Source organism: Alosa sapidissima, chromosome 22 (genome assembly GCF_018492685.1).
Source record: "Alosa sapidissima isolate fAloSap1 chromosome 22, fAloSap1.pri, whole genome shotgun sequence".
Lineage (NCBI taxonomy): Eukaryota > Metazoa > Chordata > Actinopteri > Clupeiformes > Clupeidae > Alosa > Alosa sapidissima.
Genome location: NC_055978.1, coordinates 2511612 through 2534705, shown reverse-complemented (window position 1 = coordinate 2534705; position 23094 = coordinate 2511612). Strand labels below are relative to the sequence as shown.

Here is a 23094-nt window from a genome sequence, read left to right as displayed (position 1 = left end):
TTAATCACTGTTTTACACCATTTACGAGGCTCAAAGTAGCTCCACACTTCATTGGTAGACTTCCGAGGGCCCTGACATTTAAAACGAGACATTGAGAACTTCACTAATCACTAGTTTATTTACAAGACGATTTATACAGACAGTACCTTCAGGAAGTTTACCATTCGTTTCCATCTTGAATTTAGTCACGATAAGTCGAGCGACGAGTACGAATGAACAGGTATGATAAGGGATCAGATTCCAAAAATAATCCTGTGGAAATGCATGGATTCCAGATGCTTCCAGTAGCAGCAACTGGAATCAATGCATTTCCACGGAATTAATTTTGAGGCCAGATTTCGGAGTGCAGGTGACAAGCCGAGATGAGCAATGAGACAAAAGTTCACACTCGGTATCACGTTTCTACATACTTTAGGTCAATATAACACCGAACTTCTCCTTTAAAGGCTTGTATGCATGGTTAAAGGAAATGATCAATGAAATCTTCTCCAAAATGTTTGATTGGATCAGTGTAACTTATTCTTGTAACATTGAGTGATCCCTCAAAGCCATGTGCTTTCACTGAAAACCTCAAACCTCAAATGAATGGGAGAGGGGGATTGTGGGATACCCTCCCACAACCCTCCATGCCAGACGCTGGGAATCCTGGCATCGCTCTGACCAGGGCATACCAATCGCCCTCTGTGCCCAGACCTGCTAATGAGTAAAAGAGGATTCACTGTGTGTGCGCGTGTGTGTGTGTGCGTGTGTGTATCTGTGTCTCTCTCTTTCTCTCTCTCCCACTCTCTGTGTGTGTGTGTGTGTGTGTGTGTGTAGATGGTCTTTTCTCTGTCTATCAGTGCTGAATGAATGCAACTATGGGGGAGTGCAATGAGGGAGGGGAGAAATTAGAGAAGGAGAGAGAAGAGAGTAAAAGAGACAGAGGGAGTGGGAGAGAGAGAGAGAAGAGAGTGAAAGAAGTGAGGGAGAGAGAGTGAAAAAGTGTGAGGGAGGGAGGGAGTTATTAAAGGGGGGAGCAGGCGATGGGATTATGGGGTAGAATGTGTTGAAAGCAACCAAAGCTCTCGGCTCCTCAGGCTGAAAACATGAGCAGCCGCCGATGAAGCAGCAGGCCCACATCTCTACACACCACACTACACCACACACACACACCACACACACACCACACCACACACACATCACACACACTACACCTCACACACACACCACACCACACCACATCACGCTGACTCCTCCCTCTCCACCTCTCCCTCCCTCTGTACCTATCTCTCTCCCTCCCTCTCTCTCCCTCCCCTCTCTCTCTCTCTCCCCCACTCTCTCTCTCCCTCCCCTCTCTCTCTCTCTCCCCCACTCTCTGCCTACACTGTTTCCCATGACGGCACTAGCTTCGGCTCGCCATCCCACCTCAGACATGGAGGTGCCTCTGTTCAGCTGACGCCTGCTGCCGGCCGCACCACGACCTCTGGAGGGTTAGGCCAGGAGGAACGACACGGGACAGCCAGCCAGTGACCCGGCACGGACCCTGACGGATCTGACGCAGCTCCGGTCCCGGTAAGGTTGGGATTCGATGCCGTTGGGGGTTTGACGTTGATGCACATTCCTTTCTGACAGGCGGTGTAGCAGTGTGTGTGTGGGGATGAAGCAACAGGGAAGAACTCCAGAGACTCAGGAGGACAGGACAGAGTCTGACAGCCAACAAGGGACATGGCAGGTTCAGACTTAAATTTAAGTAGCTGAAATTAGTGGGTGGGGAGTGTGTGTGTGTGTGTGTGTGTGTGTGTGTGTGTGTGTGTGTGTGTGTGTGTAGCCTTACCTCAGTGTCAAGGAAAAGTTTGGGTTGTATCAACTCACAGTAAACTTGACTAAGTCGGCATGCAATCATAATCCTATAACCTTAAAGGAGAATTCAAGCGTTTTTTTCACATAGTTCTCTGTTTCTCATGGTCACAGAGTACTGCCGGTACTAAATAAAACAAATTAATGAACGAATACCTAACTTGAGTTGCTGCAGCCAACAGCTAGAGCTGCAAGGCAGCTGCGGTTCTACACTCTGGGGGCATGTTACTGAGCCCCCATGTTTATGCCCCCAGAGTGTAGCGCTGTAGCTGCTTTAAACATGCAATACTGTGGCGCTGTCCTTCTTTTCTCTGCATAGATTTTACTTGATTTGTTACAGCAGAAGGAAAATACAAAATTGTGATTGTCTTGATTTTAGATGTTTCGTTTTTTGTTTTATTTAGACAGGGCATAAAACTGTTTCAAAGGCAATGAAAAAAAATGTGTGTTTAGATGTATAACATCATGACACACGTAACATTGATTGTAGCAAAGTACAAAGTTAACAGAAGACGATCCAGACAATCCTCTGTCAGATTAGAGCCTGTCGCCTTAATGCAGAACCTTTTAAATGTTCTTGAAGAGCAGACACCTAGAATCCTAGAATCACGAAGGCGTTGTGATTGTTGTTCGTGTAAGAGTGGGGAGACTTACACAGCTGTGCTGGGAGTAGGTGAGAGTTGAAAGATCAAAGTTCACAGCTGTGTCACAGCTTCCTAGGAGACAGGGGCGTGCAGAGACCTTTGAAGGGGCAGGGGCTCAAATTTAAAAATTTTCTGAAAACGTGTTAACTTTATTTAAAACTTAATTTTGATTACATCCCAATAGAGAATACATAGGCTACATGCAAATTATATCAAAATAATTCCTATTCCCTAGTCTATAAATCTTTAATCATCTGACATCAGCTGGACATTTTTTTTTTTTATTCTAGCATTATGCTATTTCAATGATGATGGTGGGACAGGCTATTATATGGTTTAGCAAATTAGCCTAATGTACTGATAAACATTTTATAAATGTTCATATTTATTCATTATGTATCAAGAACAATGAAGAATTTTCTCTCCTTGGTTCTGAAAATTCAATAGGAGTGCATGTACTGTAGGCCTACTGTAGCCAGGGCACAGACAGATAAATCTTTTTAGTTTTCATTAGGCTATTGTCTACACAGAGATCATAGACTATAAGGCTGCATCTTATTGATTAAATTCAAAGCTAATTTTAATAGCCTAGAAATCTAGACGCACCCTCGCGGCAGCAAATATGTTATTGCCTAGTCCGGCTATAATTTTAATATTTATCACAGTGAACTACCACTATTAGCAAGCTGGTGTCTTGTAGATTCACGTGCTGTGCGTGTGGCCACTGAGTGAAATGACCGTAATGTAGCCTACTGTAAACAGAGAACGACGTGTGGAGTTGGGTTAGTTAAACAACTACAGTAGCCTATGTCGTCGGCTTATGACGATTTAAAAAAGGTTTGCCTACTCTGTTTTATGAACTAGGTCTACTAACCTAAGCTACTATAACATAGTAACCTAAACAGAATATGTTATGAACATATCAGCCTTAGATTTTCGAAGCTGCCAGGTTGTTGAAATGGATGGACCATGACATGGTTAAAACGGGTTTGATAGCCTACTTCATTAAACATGAAACAACTTTAAACATTTTATTCTACATTTTATCTCTAAGCTGAATACTATTGCATGTTCAGATAGGCTAACTGCCAAGTGACCTTACCGTGCTCCCAAACGTCTCCTGCAGCAGTGTGCCTGCGTGCACCTTCTAAGAGTTCACTGAATGTATGACGTCACGGATTGGTGGCCGCAAGGCATTTCAATTAACACAGAAAATTGTTATTTTTGTAAATTTCTAATTTCACATACTATTAATGAGACATTTTAGCGAATATTCACGTTGGAACTAGCGGAAGTATTACACATTTTAAAAAGTAAAAAACGGGTCTTGTCAAAAGGGCACTTGGACATCAAAGGGGCAAAAGGGCAGGTGCTAGAGCCCCTGTAGCCCCCCTTCTCTGCACATCCCTGCTAGGAGAGATGAGTGTGGCGGCGGACGAGGACAGGCTGACCAGCCGGGACGTCCTCTACGTGGCGGACAAGAAGACCCGGAGTGAACCCTGCTGCTCCACACTCAAGGTCAGAGGTCACGGCCTGCCGGCCACACCAGACAAACACACACATACACACACAGCTTACACTGCAAAAAATAAAATCGAACCCAGTGTTATTAATCTTATATTAAGATAAATAAAATCTATTTGGTATTGTTTTTAGCATGAAGAGACTTACCTAGTGCTCGGCAACACCAGACAAACACACACATACACACACAGCTTACACATAAGGCACATTAAACATATAACGGTACACACACACTCGCATTGGTCCAGACATCTATGGTTTTCACTTAGCATATCTGTAACATGTGTAGTCCATGATTTGAATAGTTGTGTGCCATAGGAATCTCTACTCGTAATTATGCATTATTGAACTTCAGAACTCTTAAAGGGAAACTTGGCAGGATTTCCCCCTCTGCTGGAGAAATTGTGCATTATGCTATTTCAAACTGTGGAAAAAGGTAACGATAAAGCACATGGATTTGTTTACAAGCTAGCAAAACGGTTAGCATGAGTTCGGCAGACAATGTGGATGTTACAAGGTAAGAAACACGATTTAAAACGAGTTTCTTGTTTCTCACTTCTCTTTCCGGGACGGTAGTCTCAATGTTGCAAGGTTGGTTTTCCACCTGGGGACGCTAGGGGCAGCGGGAAAAGTCACCATTTTCACCGGAACAGGTCATTTAACCATCCAAATGATTTCTAAACGGGTTTATTACGTTGAAATAGTTGCCAAGTTCCCCTTTAAGACTTTTTGGTTACACTTTACTTGACAGTATCGACATAAGAGTGGCATGACACTGTCATGAACATGTCATAAACAAGTCATAAACGTTTATGACATAACGCTTCTGTCATTAAGTGTCATTCGGTTTTTGTCATAACAAGTTAGGGTTAGGTTTAGGGTTAGGGTTAGGATTAGGATTAGGGTTAGAGTTAGGGTTGGGATTAGGATTAAGGTAAGAGTTTAGGATTAGGGTTAGGGTTAGGTTTAGGGTTCATGTGTCATGACAGTGTCATGTGTTCATGACAGTGTCATGTCACACTTATGTCGATACTGTCAAATTAAGTCAAGTAAAAGCTGACTTTTTCCCTTCTGACTCACACACATCACTTGAGGGAAGTGATAGCAAGCTGCAACCCCTTGGACAAGCAAGTCACGTAGAGAGATTTGATTGGATATGACAAGCAAGTCACGTAGAGAGATTTGATTGGATAGGACAAGCAAATCTTGAGAGTCACATAGAGAGATTTGATTGGATTAGACAAGCAAGTCACATAGAGAAATTTGATTGGATAGGACAAGCAAGTCACATAGAGAGATTTGATTGGACAGGACAAGCAAGTCACATAGAGAGGTTTGATTGGATTGGACAAGCAAGTCGTGTCTAAGCGTGACTTGATGTTCGTGGAGATAAGAATGGAATGTTTTTGGGGACTGTGCGAGTTTCTAACTTTAGAGTCATTCTCACCCCTGGGCGTGTTCTCAGCGGACACCTGCTCTAAATAAACAGGCGGCGCAATCCTACCTGATGGCATGAGTTGAGCATGAGTTGGGCATGAGCATTAGAGGGGCATGGGTCATGAGCATGAGTTGGGCATGAGCATGAGTTGGGCATGAGTTGTGCATGGGCATGAGTTGGGCATAAGCATGAGTTGGGCATGAGTTGGGCATAAGTTGGGAATGGGTCATGGGCATGAGTTGTGCATGGGCATGAGTTGTGCATGGGCATGAGTTGGGGCATGAGCTGGGCATGAGCATGAGTTGGGAATGAGCTGGGCATGGGGGATGGGCATGTTGGGCATGAGTTGGGAATGAGCTGGGCATTGGGCATGGGGAATGGGCATGAGTTAGGCATGAGCATGAGTTGGGAATGGGGCATGAGCTGAGCATGGGGGATACCCTTCACTTCTCTGTGCGTGCAATAACTGTCTGACACCACTGGCCTAGTTTAGCATAATTCACTGGAAGTGGCTTAGACCAGTTAGCCTCCCATTTAGCTATGCTAAAAAAGGCTAGCGATGTCAGACTGGGTTAACCTTAAACCTTAAACAACTTATTTTAATCATTCCTACTTCTCTCATCACTCATTTGTGTTTTTGCCCGTGTCTTGCTCCTGTCTGATTGGTTTGTGGTCAGATGTTCATCGTAGCGCTGTCCTTCGCCTACTTCTCCAAAGCACTGTCGGGCACCTACATGAAGAGTGCCATCACCCAGATCGAGAGACGCTTCGACCTCTCCAGCTCCCTCATCGGACTCATAGATGGCAGCTTCGAGATGGGTATGTCACAGAGCTCATTTGTTGCTTATCAGCAGGGACGACGCAGGGGGCCCCCAGAGAGTCCCCGATAATACTATATATATCAGGGGGGCCCAGAATTATTGTCTGTCATAGGGTCCAAATTGTCTAGCAGCGCCCCTGGTTGTCAGAGATGGGTATGACACAGAACTCATCCAGTATGTTAGTTATCAGACATGGGTATGACGCAAAGCTTATGTGTTAGTTATCAGACATGGGTATGACGCAGAGCTTATGTGTTAGTTATCAGACATGGGTATGACACAGAGCTTATGTGTTGGTTATCAGAGATCAGAACAACTCAGAGTTTATGTGTTAGTTATCAGAGATCAGAACAACACAGATAAAAGAACACAGGTATGTGTGTTTCATTATAGATGAGTAGGACTCTACAATGATTTCAGATGAAAATCATCAGAGATTGCAGTCTATCTAGATGCTGAGTTTCTCACTGATTGGACTGGCTCATTTCCTGTAATGGGTGCACACTACAAGCTCATTTCCTGTAATGGGTGCACACTACAAGTTGGGTATATAGCAGAGAGGAATTCAACTACATGAACAGTTTAACAATCAGCAGCAGTTATGGCCGTTAAAATACACTTTATGTAGGCCTATGAAATGAAACTGAATATGGACTTATAGAATTTTAGTACTGATTGATCGATTGCAACAACGGAAAGCACAGTGATAACTGGACATGGTCTATGAGATTGTGTAATTGATAACTAAACATGGTCTATGAGATTGTGCAACTGATAACTGAACATGGTCTGTTGTGTAACTGATAACTGAACATTGCTCTTGGGTGCTCCTTGTTGGTGCCCCCCCCCCTCCAATTCCAATCCTCCCCCACCTTTCTTATGCAGCCCTTGCCACTTAATCTACTAAACCCCTCTTCTACTGGCTGGCACCAGACATAATTTCACTGCATTTCTTACTTCCAGTAACTATATGCATGTGACAATAAACGTCCTTGTATCCTTGTATCCTTGTATGGTCTATGAGATCATGTAACTGAGCATGTTGGTTTATGAGATAAACGGTTTATGAGATAAAGTACACTTAAGACCAAACTGTTCTCAGATTCTCTCTGATAACTGATTAAATGCACTTCCTTCTAATTAGATGCACTCTGCCTTTTCATGATTTTTAAAATAATTCTACTTTGTGTCTTTTACTGTATGTCTTTTGATTCTATTTTATGTACTTTTACTTTTCAAAATCTTTTGACTATATGACTTAACCATGTGTATGAGATGTGCTATATAAATAAACATGCCTTGCCTTGCCTTGCCTTGCCTAGGTAATCTGCTCTTCCTGGCGTTCGTGAGCCACTTTGGGGCAAAAATGCATCGGCCTCGCCTGATCGGGATTGGCTGCTTCCTGATGGCCGTCGGCTCACTACTGACCGGCCTGCCACACTTCTTCATGGGACGGTGCGTTACATATAAGACATGCTGTGTGCTAACACTGTGATGTATGGGGCATGCGTTAAATATAAGACATGCTGTGTGCTAACACTGTGATGTATGGGGCATGCGTTAAATATAAGACATGCTGTGTGCTAACACTGTGATGTATGGGGCATGCGTTACATATAAGACATGTGTGAGAGTCTATCTCTCTCTGTGTGTGTGTGTGTGTGTGTGTGTGTGTGTCTATCTGTGTGTGTGTGTGTATGTGTGAGTGTGTGAGTCTCTCTCTGTGTGTGTATGTGTGTGTGTGTGTCTGTGTGTGAGTCTCCCTCTGTGTGTGTGTGTGTGTGTGTGTGTGAGTGAGTCTCTGTGTGTGAGTATGTGTGTGTGTGTGTGTACATGTACATGTGTGTATGTGTGCATGTGTGCAGGTATAAGTTTGACACAGTGATCCAGAGCTGGGAGAATGACAGCATGAGAATCAGTCCCTGTCTGGACTCCAGAGCAGCGCAGGATCACCCAGAGGTCCAGATCGAGATCTCGCAGGACATCGACGCAGGTAGCCGCTCCGCAGACACCACAGGCTCTCTGGGTATTGGGTCACTTGCTCTCTGGGTACTGGGTCACGGGCTCTCCGGGTACTGGGTCACTGGCTCTCTGGGTACTGGGTCACAAGCTCTCCGGGTACTGGGTCACTGGCTCTCCGGGTACTGGGTCACTGGCTCTCTGGGTACTGGGTCACAGGGTCTGTTTGCTGTGTTACTGGTGAACTTAAAGGACAATTCCGGCGCAAATTGAACCTAGGGGTTAATAACACATGTGTACCGAGTTCAACCGTTCACTGGGATTTGTTTTCATGCTAGTCGAATGTGACCAGTTTTATTGCAAACCGCTAATTAGTGTTTAACGCTAGCCTTCGAGGCACACGTACAGTAAAAGTAATCGCTATTTCTATACCACTAACAAGGCTCAAAATAGCACCACACTTACACTGTAGCATAATGAGGGTCTCTACATGTAAACCGAAGCATTGAGAACTTTCTAAGTGTACAGGCAGTTTATTAAAAAGAAACACATTATCGTTCACGTCTGGTTCACATACAGGCAGGCGCCTTGGGAAAACAGAACTCTCTGGGATGTGAAGTAAATCTCGTGTGAAACGTTGTTGCCAAAAGAAAGCACTGAGCGCATAAGAGAAGCACTGAACGCAACAGGAGACATAAGAGATGGCGGGTTATTTGAACGAAATTGAAGACATCGAGGATGAACCCTTTCGGTTTGATGGACGTCCTTATCTTTTCGAGCTGCGGGAGCTCCGTGAAAGGGCTAAGAGAGAGAGAGCTACCTGTAGTCAATGCCGCAACACAGCCTTGCACTTCTGGAAACTGATGGTGTACCTGCGGACATTGTGAAGCTATGGCTACCGAAGAGGAGTAGGCTACCTGTGTTGCATGGAGTGGGACCTGTTGCGTCGCGACACCCAAGAGATGCAGTGTTTTGTAGAGTCTGAAGATTTCCCCTCATTGATAAACAGGGCTGTAGTTGAAACTTTTTTCCATGTCCCGAAAAGAAATTGGAGGACTGCAAGAAATCTAGGAGTTGTTCTCGACAACCAACTAACCTTCTCATGTTGCCTCAGTCGCCCGGTCGTGCCGTTTCGCACTCTACAACATACGGAAAATGACTCAAGATGCTACCCAAGTCCTGGTTCAGGCTATAGTCATCTCATGACTTGACTACTGCAACGCCCTCCTGACAGGTCTCCCAGCCTGCGCAATGAAATACCTTCAGATGATCCAGAACGCGGCAGCGCGCCTGGTCTACAACCAACCCAAAAGGGCACATGTTACACTGCTGCTCATCCAGCTACACTGGCTACCTATGGCGGCCCGCATCAAATTCAAGGCTCTAACGCTTGCCTACAAAGTAGTTTCCGGTTCTGGTCCCGCCTACTTGAATGCCCTCATACAGACATACCCTCCTGAGAACCAATCCATAAACCTATGTCCTCTGTAGTGGACATAAGTTCTAGAAGCATACCCCTTTACCCCTTTGAGCTATTCTATCAATTCCTGTGGTCTTTTAAAGAGGACATCCTGGGCTTTCTAATGATATATCATGTGATTGGCTGGGTTGCTGGGAACCTCCTCTTCCTGGTTCTCAAAAATGGTTGACATCAAAACAAGCACAAGTTATTTACATTTTGAAATAATAGTGACTTTATGAATGTCCATTATAATGGACACCAGGACCAAAATATTTTGATTTTTTGGGAAATTTAGGAGATCATTTGTATAGGATGAATGGGGGGGGGGGGGGGGGGGGGTCAGATTTGGAGCTCTCAGGTGATGAGTGAGTGAAACAGAGATGAGGACTATGATCCTGTGCCTCAAGAAGATAGCGAGGAAGAGTAAGACTAAAAAAGGAATTATCGCAGATGAAAGAAAAACATGAAAATGAAATGAACAATCCAGAAAAAAGAAATACTGTCCAAAAAGGCAAATAAAGTAGTCTAGAAGGATAAATAACATTTTCCCTTATATTTGGTTAAGTTTACCCTTAATTTAATACCACTAAAAGCATAATTTGTCCGTTTTTGTCTATTTTCATGGCTACCTTTTCATAGTAAAACGGTCTTTTTGTCCACCACAGGGGACATGTTATAAATTTTTAAATAAAAATACATTTTAAAAAATAAAAATTGTAAGATGTTTTTTTAATCCTAAATAGAAAGGAAATCACAAAAAAAAGAAATTGTTGGACACTTTTCTTGGTTCCCAGGAGGATACTACCTCCAGACTGTTACGCGCCTCAGACGAACGATGTCTAGTTCTACCACCGGTACACTCAGGCCAATCCAAACTTTTCTCATCGGTTGTTCCTCATTGGTGCCAATTCCTACAAGGGCAGGGACATCCCTCTCCATTTTCAAAAAACTCCTGAAGACCCAGCTCTTTAGCAGCGGTCCCCAACCACCGGGCCGTAGCCTACGACATGAGTTTAAAAAAAAATGCATGCAAACTAAATTTAATTTAATTCGCAATAATGTCACGTTTTTACATGGCATAGGCCTATATGCAGTTGTTTGATTGCACGCATGTTTGCATTTTGCAAGGTCTATTTTCTTAAGTCTGTCTGTCCCGCCACACTTTTACATATTGCCTTCAGCGCTGCGCAGCCTCAGGTCAGCTCACTTCACCTTCTTAGCGAACGGTAGTGTCACATGAAGTTAGCTAAACTGCTAGAATGAGCAACAAAAAACAAGCATCTCACATAACGCTCACTCTTAGCGCGTTAAGAAGACTCAAAAGATATATCTTACCAAAGTTGTTTATATTCCTAAGTGTGTTCCCCGAAGTGTCCCTTAGGAAGCTTCTTAACACGCTGCCTCTTACATTCGACGTTACAAAGGCGCTGTTCCAAGTGAAGGTGCTGAATTAGTTGGCATCGATTGCTCAGGAATCGATTTTCTACTTCACGTGAAGGTGCATGACGGCGTTAAGAAACTACGACGGAGTATTAGGGCCACACATGAAGAGAAAAAATATTTTTGCCATGGCGAGATTAAACTCGACATGTTGACTTTAAAGTCGACATGTCGACATTAAACTCGACATTTCGAGAATAAAGTTGAAATATCATATCTACTTTAATCTCGACGTGTCGACTTTAAAGTCGACATGCTGACATTAAACTCGCAATAGGCCCTACTGCCTACACAGTTTAAGCTATGTAGCCTACACTAATACACAATATGTTACATGAAAAATGGGCTTCAAATAGGTGTTATTTCAGATAGATTGCAGATATTCAGATAGATTGCGTCTTGTCTGTTAACTATCATTGCCGTCATCGTGAAGTGCTGTCTCGTGGTTATGGAAACTATGCCGTTTAGGCTAAATAGCTAGAAAAATATATGTATCCAATGATGTTTCTATACAAAATGTTATTTCACTCTGTTTTACGTGGTTAAGGCCACTGCACATCCAAATAACTGCCCTTCATGACCCACGGGCGTCACTCTCCATAGGATAACATGGCAAAACTATTTTTTCTAAAACTGCTTTTCCATGTCTCACCTGCAATACGTAGCCTATAGGAGGCTAGAAACACAGGTATAGCCTAAGCATATATACTATTTTGATCTCGTGAGAGAATATGTGTGCATGCACTTTATTTATACACTTTGAGTGCATATGTGTGCAAGTAGGCTACTAGCCTACATGGGGTGGTCGGGAGGACAGCTTCATTCGTCCCTCCATAGACATTCAGCAATGGGCTGTTTTGCATCCATTACAAACAAGCAACGTGAAAGTCTAGGATTGGAGAGCGCCTAGTATGCCTCTAGTGCATAAGCATGAAGTTGAACATTTAGATGCAACAACTAAATGTTTAGAACAACACTTTAATAATAGGCCTACAATAAATAAATAAACCGCTATGACGTTTAGGCTACTTTTGACCATCGCATTTATCGCCTGTAACGCCGTGATAAGGACCTAACAGCAAAGTATTTGGCTGAGCAACGTAGGTTAATATGTTCTATGTTTTGTCCACATGATATAGGCCTAGGCCTATGTCTAATCATTGTTGCACTCGAACACTCTGAATCATTGTTGCACTTGTTGCATTGTTTCATTCGTCCTCCCTTTCAATCGTCCCGAGCGGTCGTTCTCTCTCCAAACTAACTTTATTCTCAAAATGTTGAGTTTAATGTCGACACGTCGAGATTAAAGTCGACATGATAATTCAACTTTATTCTCGAAATGTTGAGTTTAATGTCGACATGGCGACATTAAAGTCGATACGTCAAGATTAAAGTCGATATTACATTTCAACTTTATTCTCGAAATGTCGAGTTTAATGTTGACATGGCGACTTTAAAGTCGACATGTCGAGTTTAATCTCGTCATGGCAAAAATATTTTTTTCCTTCATGTGTGGCCCTAATACTCCGTCGTAAAGAAACACAACACGTTCTATGCAAATGAAACATTTCTCAAATTATTTCAGTAACATTTATTTTAAGATAGTTTAAGTTATCAGTAAAATATAAACTATTAACTAAATTATCATTGTCAGTAATATGTTCACACGATAGGCCTATGTTGTGACGGGTAGACTAACCGGGTAGGCCTATCCCTCGCTAATCATCCACCCTCCTTATCCTGTTGTGCCACTTGAGCCACTTCTTGACATGGGTTTAACAACTTCTTAAAATGATGTAATACACTTTTATATGAATGGTAAGGTATCTTACAATTATAATTGATTGGCAAGCAGCTGCAGTTACTTCTGTTTAATGCGGTATTGATAGATAGATATATACTTTATTGATCCCCAGTGGAAATTCAAGGTTCAAATAAAAAAATGATTGCCATTGGTTAATGTTTTCAATAAAAAGCAACCTATCTACAATAAACAGAGAGAGAGTTAAATACAGTATGGTGGGGAAGCAATGTAAAAAAAAGGCACCAAGCTTCTCGTCAGAGGAACTTGAAGTTTTGCTGGACGAGGTGAGTTTGCACAAGGTGACACCGTTTTCCAGCTTTCGGAATAACTTGTGCAACAGCAACAAAAAAGGGCTATGGAGCGACATGGACTACACGGCGTTTTTGATTCAATACAAGTACACGTTGGATCGCTGCCATAGGCCTAGTTGGTCGCTTACTGGACACCACCATGCTTACCCATTTATAGATCTTAGCCATTTAGAGGCAAATTCTTTGCCAGCTTTTAATTATCAAAAGTGATTGCCAATTTGAACGCTTTAATGACATTACTAAATAGCCTAGGCTAATTACCACCATATTAGTTCTGATACCAAATAAAGTAAACTTCATAAATAGGCCTGCATCCATTGCGAACATATTTTATTATTAGTCTTAAAATGTCCATAACATAAAATCATTGTTGAGCCACAACATTGTCAACATACTGTCGGCCTACCATAGTTTGACTTGTACTGAGCTGCGGTGATTTCTAAAGACTGCTGCACAGTAGGCCTGTCAAACTCGATTCCTTTTAAGGATCCGGGTTATTCTGAGTAACTCACTAAACTGATCCGGGTTGAACGAGTCACTTGAGTCACTTGAGTCAGTATTGCAGAAGAAGAAATTCAGTCCTACGTTCAAGCAGTGCAGTGGGGTGCTTCATTTCGTTAAGTGCCTTCTCATGTTGGATGTGGATCCTCCATGATTTGAAACCAGGTTTTTGCAGTACTTGCATTTAGCCTAAGAGTTTTGGTCTCCTGGTCAAAGTGCATCCACACATTGTTCATCTTTGTTCAGAAACTTTGATCTTATTGACAGGGAGGGTAGCCTATATTATAATAATTAATTATTTGTTGTTGTTTTGTTAACAATAGAAAATTTGCCTAGGTCTAATGCTACTCTGCTACAATGTTTATTACCACTACTATATACTAATAGTAGGCTACTAGGAATCTATTCTAATAGGTATTATAGGCAGCTAATAGGCCTACTAGGCAACTAATATTATTAGCCTATTAATCATAGCTATATATATATATATATATATATATATATATATATATATATATATATATATATCATGTTAGGTAGCCTAATATAATATCATATATAATATAATATAATATAATATAATATAATAGCATCAAAATCTCCACCCACTCACAGGAAAGAAAGCAGTTTGAGCCAGACTGTTTATTTATTGTCTTAACCTAGCCTAAGCAATTGACTTTCAATGTAGACATAGAAACAGGAACGTAGAAATGCCCTGCAGTGACTAAATTATTATTATTGTTATTATTATTATTATTATTATTATTATTATTATTACTACTACTACTACTATTCTCATTAGGCCTATTATTATTATCACCTTGACACGAGTAGAAACTAGGCTACTTGCTCGTCTACAGATCCACTAATGACAATGTAGCCGGCTGATTCGACTGACTCGCACTCATAACAACATAATGTAACCGGTCCGCCCGCGGCTGATCCAAATGACCCAGGTAGGCTAGCCTACTCAAGCAACTCCATACAGAGCTTGCAATGTTTCGGACATTGCAACTGTCTTCGCGACCTAATTGCATTTTAAAGTAGGCTATGCGTGCAGAATATATGTTATTTCAGAAGTGAAAGCATGGCTTTTGTTGTGGATTTTCTTTTAACCTTGACGAGGAGTTACTCGTTCCTCTAAAGATCCACTCATGACAACGTAGCCAGCTGATTCGGCTGACTCGCACTCATAACAACAACGTAACCGGCCCGCTTGGCTGATCCGACTGGCTAGCCTACTCTCCATACAGAGCTTGCAATGTTTCAGACTGTCTTCGCGACCTAATTGCATTTTAAAGTAGGCTATGCGTGCAGAATATATGTTATTTCAGAAGTGAACGCATGGCTTTTGTTGTGGATTTTCTTTTAACCTTGACGAGAAGTTACTCGCTCCTCTAAAGATCCACTCATGACAACGTAGCCGGCTGATTCGGCTGACTCGCACTCATAACAACGTAACCGGCCCGCCCTGCTGATCCAACTGACCCGGCTAGCCTGAGCAGCTCCATACAGAGCTTGCAATGTTTCGGACTGTCTTCGCGACCTAATTGCATTTTAAAGTAGGCTATGCCTACGTGTAGAACATTGTATGCTATTTCAGAAGTGAAAGAATGGCTTTTGTTGTGGATTTGCTTTTCACCTTGACGAGGAGTTACTCGCTCGTCTACAGATCCACTCATGACAACGTAGCCGGCTGATTCGGCTGACTCGCACTCATAACAACGTAACCGGCCCGCCCTGCTGATCCAACTGACCCGGCTAGCCTGAGCAGCTCCATACAGAGCTTGCAATGTTTCGGACTGTCTTCGCGACCTAATTGCATTTAAAAGTAGGCCTAGGCTATGCCTACGTGTAGAACATTGTATGTTATTTCAGAAGTGAAAGAATGGCTTTTGTTGTGGATTTGCTTTTCACCTTGACGAGGAGTTACTCGCTCGTCTACTGATCCACTCATGACAACGTAGCTGGCTGATTCGTCTAACTCGCACTCATAACGTAACCGCCCGGCCCAGCGATCCGACTAACCCGGGTATACAAAGCAGCTCCATTAAGAGCGTGCAATGTTTCGGACTGTCTGCGCGACCTAATTGCATTTTAATATGCTACATCTATACACCAAATCTAAAGTATGCCTAGGCTACATGCAGAACATTGAATGTTATTTAAGAGGTGAAGAATGGCTTTTGTTGTGGAATTGCTTTTCACTTTGAGGAGGAGCTACTCGCTCGTCTACAGCCACTCATGACAACGTAGCCGTAGCCGACTCGTACTCAATGTAGCCTAACCGGCCGGCTGATCCGACTAACCCGGCTCTGCGGGAAGTTAACCAGTTATCTCAGACTGCCTGCTCACTCAGTCCCTTGAGTTGATTTGTGGAGTTGTGGTTATCCTACTTACAAAATTGTTACATTTTTGGCAGCTATGATGGCTAGTAGGCTAGCTAATGTTGCAAGAGGTTTGTGTGTTTATCGTTTTAGATTGAATTGTAGTAGGACTCAACTGATCCGAGTTAATGATACTAGAGACTCGCGACTCATGGGTTAATTTAAAGATACGGGTGAAAGATCCGAGTGAATCACGACTCAAACAGGCGTACTGCACAGTGGCGGCGACTAGCGTCTTGAGAGCTCAAACAACGCTAAGAGAGAGCTTAAGATACGAACGTGTGACTTACAGAAGATATACAGTACTTAGCTTGATTTGTGGGGACGACAAGTGGAACGGGGTGTATTTGATATGTTCCAAACAGTAGTGGGGGTTTTGGGAGAGACTGAGGCAGGGCCCTTTCTCTCGCAGCTGGTGCGCGATCACCTTGTTGCGCTTTCAAATGAGTTTGAGCGTTACTTCCCATCCTCCAAAGATCCACGGGCAAACCAATGAGTGGGTCCGCAACCCATTTGTCAATATCCCGAATAGTCCTAACTTGTCAGCGCAGGAGGAAGAGCAGTTGATCGAAATTGCAAATGACGGTGGGTTTTTGGATCAAAACAAAAGCACAATATCCCAAGACCATCCACCACGTACTATCTATGCGAGGCCGGGTTTTCAGCAATGACTGCAACTAAGACCAAATTGCGCAATCGACTGGACATTTCAAACACACTGAGGGTGTCACTGTCTTCCATCACCCCCAGATGGAACCTTCTTGTTGCAGGGAAACAAGCACAGGGCTCCCACTGATTATATTCGTAATGCACGTTTAGTTCCCATGTTTTGTTCACACTAATAGATGTAGCTTCAAGTTGTTCAATATTCATAGTTCATATTGTTCAATTTTCACTTCTTCAAGTTCACGTTTTTCACATGTTTCAGAAATCGTTACCTTCACTGTTCATACATAACTGGAGCTAGTTCTTTTCAAGTAATGCATCCACAACACATATGGAACATGGAATCCCCGACCCCCCCTCTTCCCCGCCGGTCCGTGAAAAAAAAAAAAAAAAGGAAACAAACCGGTCCATGGTACATAACAGGTTGGGGACCCCTGCTTTAGAGAACATCTCCTCTCATAGCACCACTTACAACAAGTCTTGCTGATCCTAGCACTTACCACCCATCTTGAACTGACACTCAACTGTTTAAAAACAGCCCTCACTGATGCACTTATTCTTACTGTACTACCATTTTTAAATTGTCCTAAAATTGTTGAGAGAATTGCTTTAAAACTTAAACTGTTTACCATGTTGTTAGTCGCTTTGGTTAAAAATGTGTCAGCCAAATGTAATGTGATGTAATGTAATGTAATGTAACATTGTTAGCTGAATGTGAAGCAGTGGAAGCCTTTGTAAGGACAGGAGGTAGCCTTGTGAAGATGTCTATCTGTGTGCGGGAGGGATGATGACTTTGTCTTTGCATTTGTATGTTCAACCATGACTATGTGTGTGTGTGTGTGTGTTTCCTCCCCAGACTGTGTGAGGGATTCAGGTTCCCACATGTGGATCTACGTGTTTTTGGGGAACGCCCTGAGGGGTATCGGGGAGACGCCAGTCACGCCTCTGGGGATCTCCTACATCGATGACTACGCCAAGGCAGAGAACTCCGCCTTCTACATTGGTAAGTGCTCTCTCCCCCGCAGTAGATTACCATTCGCTGCTATTTGTGACGGCACCGCTCAAAGCAATGAGTTGTTTATCAAATGCATGTCAGTTGGTACTGGTGTGTGTGGGCACGGAACAGGAAGTGTGGGCACACCCATGCTGGCACACCCACGCTGGCACACTCATGTTGGCACTCTCATGGTGCCACCTACTGTATACGCACTGTGCTTAAGGGTACTAAGGGTACGGATACTAAGGGTAAAGGTACTAAGTTCAGAGTAAGGCCATCTGGTGTGCTTAAGGGTACTAAGTTCAAAGTAAGGCCATCTGGTGTGCTTAAGGGTACTACGGTCTAGTGTGCTTAAGGGCCATCTGGTGTGCTTAAAGGAAAATTCCGTTTTTTAGCACTTTAAGGTAGCCTGACGAGCCAGACCCACATTAAAATGTAGGGTCTGAGCACTCACCGTTCGCAGTGCTCAGTCCGAGGGGCGGGATAATCAGTTGTCTTTCAAATTCCCTATAGGAATAGGACAGCGGCAGCGGTATGAGTCCCATGCGTTTCCCACTAGCGAAGCTAGTTGGATAGTTCAAACGTTTGCCAACTTAATAAAAGCTTAACTCGTGTCGCACTGTTCGCCAACAGCAACATCCATCTTATTTGTTTTCAAGTAGCAGGGAATTCAAGCCAAACCGTTGCAACTCTGCCATCAATCATTATGTTAAGCCCATCTAACGACTCTATACACGATTTCATTGGCCTGATTGAGTTTCGATTTCTGGAGCTCACAAGCCAACGGAGAGTTGCTAGACTAGCCCTGGCTGCCGGTAGGGGCAAGTCTAGATTTCTAGGCTAACTTTAAGGCCCTTTTCTGGTTTGTTTTGGATGAACTAAAGTGGTGGACACTGAAATTTTGACGATTGGTCCTATCTCGACTTTTCTGACTCGTTTTGAATCGCCTTTGACTTCTCAGGGTGGCTGGCAATGGACATACTGTAGTAGGCTACTCAAACATGTCCTAAAACAACCCTTAACGTTCGTTTTCAAAACTGTGCAACTCAACGAGTGGTTAGTGGTGTTGATTATTAAAATATATCGGCGCAATGTATGATTTCCAGCCGTCTTATTTGCTATTGTGGAACTATTTTTTCAGACACCTCACAACCTCATATAAACTTTCGCTCAATTGTGAGCCTGAAGCATAGATGGTGGCGCAGTAATATCAACATGCAATGAGTCTTCCAACAGAAATCAATGGGATTTTACAAAATGCCAAATAAAAGACGACAGAAACTGTATTTCGCTACACTACTTGTTTTGAGACATCAACGAACACCACTAACCACTCGGTGAGTTGCACAGTTTTGAAAACGAACGTTAAGGGTTGTTTTAGGACATGTTTGAGTAGCCTACTACAGTATGCCCATTGCCAGCCACCCCGAGAAGTCAAAGGCGATTCAAAACGAGTCAGAAAAGTCGAGACAGGACCAATCGTCACAATTTCGGTGTCCACCACTCTAGTTAATCCAAAATAAACCAGAAAAGGGCCTTAAAGTGCTAAAAACCTTTAAGGGTACTAAGTTCAGAGTAAGGCCATCTGGTGTGCTTAAGGGTACTAAGTTCAGAGTAAGGCCATCTGCTGTGCTTAAGGGTACTAAGTTCAGAGTAAGGTCACCTGGTCATTGATAGCACTGTCAGCATAGTGATATGATGCTCTTAACAGTAGCTTTGCCAGCATAGTGACCTGATGCTCTTAACAGTAGCTTTGGCAGCACTGTATCCACACAGTCATGCTAATGAAGCAACTTGAACTGAAATTGAACTCAGAGAGAGAGAGAGAACACATGTGGAAACGCATAAGAAAGCTGAATAACTAGAATGCCTTACTCTTAGATTGTCTGCAGATGATCACCCTGTGTGTGTGTGTGTGTGTGTGTGTGTGTGTGTGTGTGTGTGTGTGTGTGCGCATTTGCATGTGCATGTATTTGTGTGTATGTGTGTGTGTGTGTATACGCGTTTCTTCCTCTCAGCTTGTTTGCAGACGATCACCCTGCTAGGACCAATGTTTGGCTTCCTGTTGGGCTCTATGTGTGCCAGACTTTACGTGGACATCGGCTTTGTTGACGTCGGTAAGAAGCATGTCCTTAAAGACAGTTACATCAGGCGCTTTACATACAGTACTGTGTGGAAATATGAATGATTATATATATGTGTATTTACATAGGAATGATTATATATGTGTATTTACAATTCTACATATGCATATTGTATACTTACACTTACACTTTTATGTTATGTTATGTTATGTTATGTTATGTTATGCTATGCTATGCTATGCTATGCTATGCTATGTTGTTATGTTATGCTATGCTATGCTATGCTATGTTATGTTATGTTATGCTATGTTATGTTATGCTGTGCTATGCTATGTTATGTTATGCTATGTTATGCTATGTTATGCTATGCTATGTTATGTTATGCTATGCTGTGCTATGTTATGTTATGCTATGCTATGTCTGTCTATGTACAGTTAAACCTATAATTATTCATACTATTGCCAAATCTTTACGTAATATGATTGCTTATATGACCACGGAAGTGCAGAAATATTTATATATCTATATAACATCTATTTTTCTGGTATACTAAGTATGGTCGTTTTGTCTTGTGCTTGGGTCATTTCCAGGCAGGAATGATAAAAATGCACTATAAATTAACATTTGGCATGGCTCTGAATAATTTGGGTCTTAACTGTATGTGCATGTGTATGTGCATGTATGCATGTTTATCTGTGTGTGTGTGTGTATGCATGTATGTGTGTGGTGTGTGTCGTCCTGCAGAGAGTGTGACCATCACCCCTAAGGATGCCCGCTGGGTGGGTGCATGGTGGCTTGGCTTCTTCGTGTCAGCGGGCATCATGCTGCTGTCAGGCATCCCCTTCTGGTTCCTGCCCCGCACGCTGCCCAAGCAGGGCGAGCTGCCCAACAACCCCTACACCCTGCCCGAGACGCCCGCCCCGGGCACCGACGCCAACGCCGCCAAGCTCGCCGCCATCGCTAAAGGCAACGCCCTCTCCCATCCCTCGCTCACCCACCTTTACAGTCACCCGTGTTCAATCAGACAGTATATCACAAATGTTCCTGAATTGAAAAGTGCAGTACACTACGGAAATCATACCGCGGTAGAACACTATGGATTCCATGACTGGGGTAGCTGACAATGAGCTTTAAACTCATTCAGTCACATGTATTTACTGTATGACAGGCATGGCCTCAAAGCTCTTGAGTCTTTCCAAGACAGACAAAAGTATTATATTTTATAATTTTTTATTTTATGAGATCATCACCTTCACTGATTTAGCTTTAGCCTGCCAAAGAAAGGTCCAAGAAGGCAAACAAAGTGGTAAATGGACTGCATTTACAGTATACAGCGCTTTCCTGCATTTAAACAGTGCTTTTCTGCATTTGAACAGTGTTTTTCTGCATTTATATAGCGCTTTCCTGCATTTCTGAAGCGCTTTTCTGCATTTATGTAGCGCTTTCCTGCATTTATACAGTGCTTTCCTGCATTTATGTAGCGCTTTCCTGCATTTATACAGTGCTTTCCTGCATTTATACAGCACTTTCCTGCATTTATATACAGTAGCGCTTTCCTGTATTTATATTTCCCAAGCACTCAAAGCACCATATTTCATGTCTCACATTCACCCATTCACACACACACTCATACACCGATGGCGGAGGCTACCATGCAAGGAACTAACTTGCACATCTGGAGCACATTACCTCCACCACCCCGTATGTACCTACAGTAGTTCCCACCACCTCCACCACCCCGTATGTAACTATAGTAGTTCCCACCACCTCCACCACCCCGTATGTACCTACAGTAGTTCCCACCCCCCCCCGTATGTACTGTACAGTATAACTGCCCCTTTGCTTTGACTACAACAGTATACAATTGAAGGCTGTGGAGGTGGTATTGTAGAGTATTAAGCAATGTACATAGAAAATAACAAACAGCAATATATTTTTGTGCGTGTGTGTGTATGTGTGCAAATAGGAGGGTGTGTGCAGCTCGTTCCTAGTATTCTGTGTATATGGTTTCAATGTAATTTAGTAACCTATTCTATTACAGCAATAGTATTGATATCACATTTATCAACATCAGTCATTAGTAATGTAAACACTGAAATAGCCCAATAGTGAGTACAAAATGAACAGTTGTACTTAGTCATTAAGTCATTGAGCAACCCAACAGTGAGGAGATTGTGAAATGTGTGGGCTACATGTGAGAGCGGATTTGTGTGTGCGTGTGTGTGTGTGTGTGTGTGTGTGAGTGTGTGTGTGTGAGGGTGGATTTGGCCTCCTCCAGACCAACTGCCTGGCCGGTCACCTGAGCAACGGCAGTCGGCAGGTCATTCACAGAGAATTACGCTTCTCACACACACACACACACACACACACACACACACACACACACACACACACACACACACTAACACACACATACACAACACATAAAGGATTTCATCTCTTTACCTTACTCAAGTGCTAGAAACAGGGAAAATATTTGTGTGTGGGTGTGCGTGTGTGTGTGTGTGTTTGTGTGTGTGCGCGTGTGTGTGTGTGTGTGTGTGTGTGTGTGTGTGTGTGTGTGTGTGTGTGTGTTTGCATGGTCTTTGTGTTTGTATATTTTGGAGTTGTTTTGTATGTGTGACTGGGTTTGAATGTGTGTTCATGTGCTTTTGTGTGTGTGTGTGTGTGTGTGTGTGCGTGCGTGCGTGCGTGTGTGTGTGTGTGTGTATGTGTGTGTGTGCGTCTACGGTCTCCTCTCCAGGCTTCCTGCCCTGTCTGAAGCGTCTCTTGTCCACGCCTGCCTACTTCCTGTTGCTGTGTGGCGTGGTGCTGAAGTTCAACTCCTTCATTGGCCTGCTGACCTTCAAGGCCAAGTACATGGAGCAACAGTTCGGCCAATCAGCATCCAGAGCCAACTTCCTGATTGGTGAGTACATCACAATTTACTCTGCTAAACTCCGCCCCCTCTAAACAGGCCTTCAAGTAGGTGATCTGCCTAGGTTTTTATACACACACAGACACACAGACACACACACAATCACAAAACAGCAGACATGTGCAAAATAGCACATACATGTACACCATAAAGCCTCAACCACAACGACCCACATGAGATTGCTCTCTCCACAGCAGTAAATCTAGCAGTGTGTGTGTGTGTGTGTGTGTGTGTGTGTGAGTGTGTGTGTGTGTGTGTGTGTGTGTGTGTGTGTGTGTGTGTGTGTGTATGTGTGTGTGTGTG

At 43.1% G+C, this 23094-nt stretch overlaps 1 protein-coding gene across 2 annotated transcripts in view; it reads left to right on the top strand.

Annotated features, from left to right (window-relative positions):
• Positions 1-1310: 1310 nt before the first annotated feature.
• LOC121697486 (solute carrier organic anion transporter family member 1C1) overlaps positions 1311-23094 on the top strand; it is a 28227-nt gene continuing 6443 nt past the window's right edge. The window contains exons 1-9 of one of the 2 annotated variants that reach the window (XM_042079023.1): positions 1311-1551; positions 3818-3998; positions 6120-6261; positions 7586-7718; positions 8129-8256; positions 17650-17796; positions 19809-19907; positions 20619-20840; positions 22618-22782. In XM_042079023.1, coding sequence (XP_041934957.1) covers positions 3900-3998; positions 6120-6261; positions 7586-7718; positions 8129-8256; positions 17650-17796; positions 19809-19907; positions 20619-20840; positions 22618-22782 — 1135 coding nt within the window. In that variant the 5' untranslated portion in view covers positions 1311-1551; positions 3818-3899. The remainder of the gene's footprint in view (positions 1552-3817; positions 3999-6119; positions 6262-7585; positions 7719-8128; positions 8257-17649; positions 17797-19808; positions 19908-20618; positions 20841-22617; positions 22783-23094) is intronic. The other variant, XM_042079024.1, reaches the window with a different exon arrangement.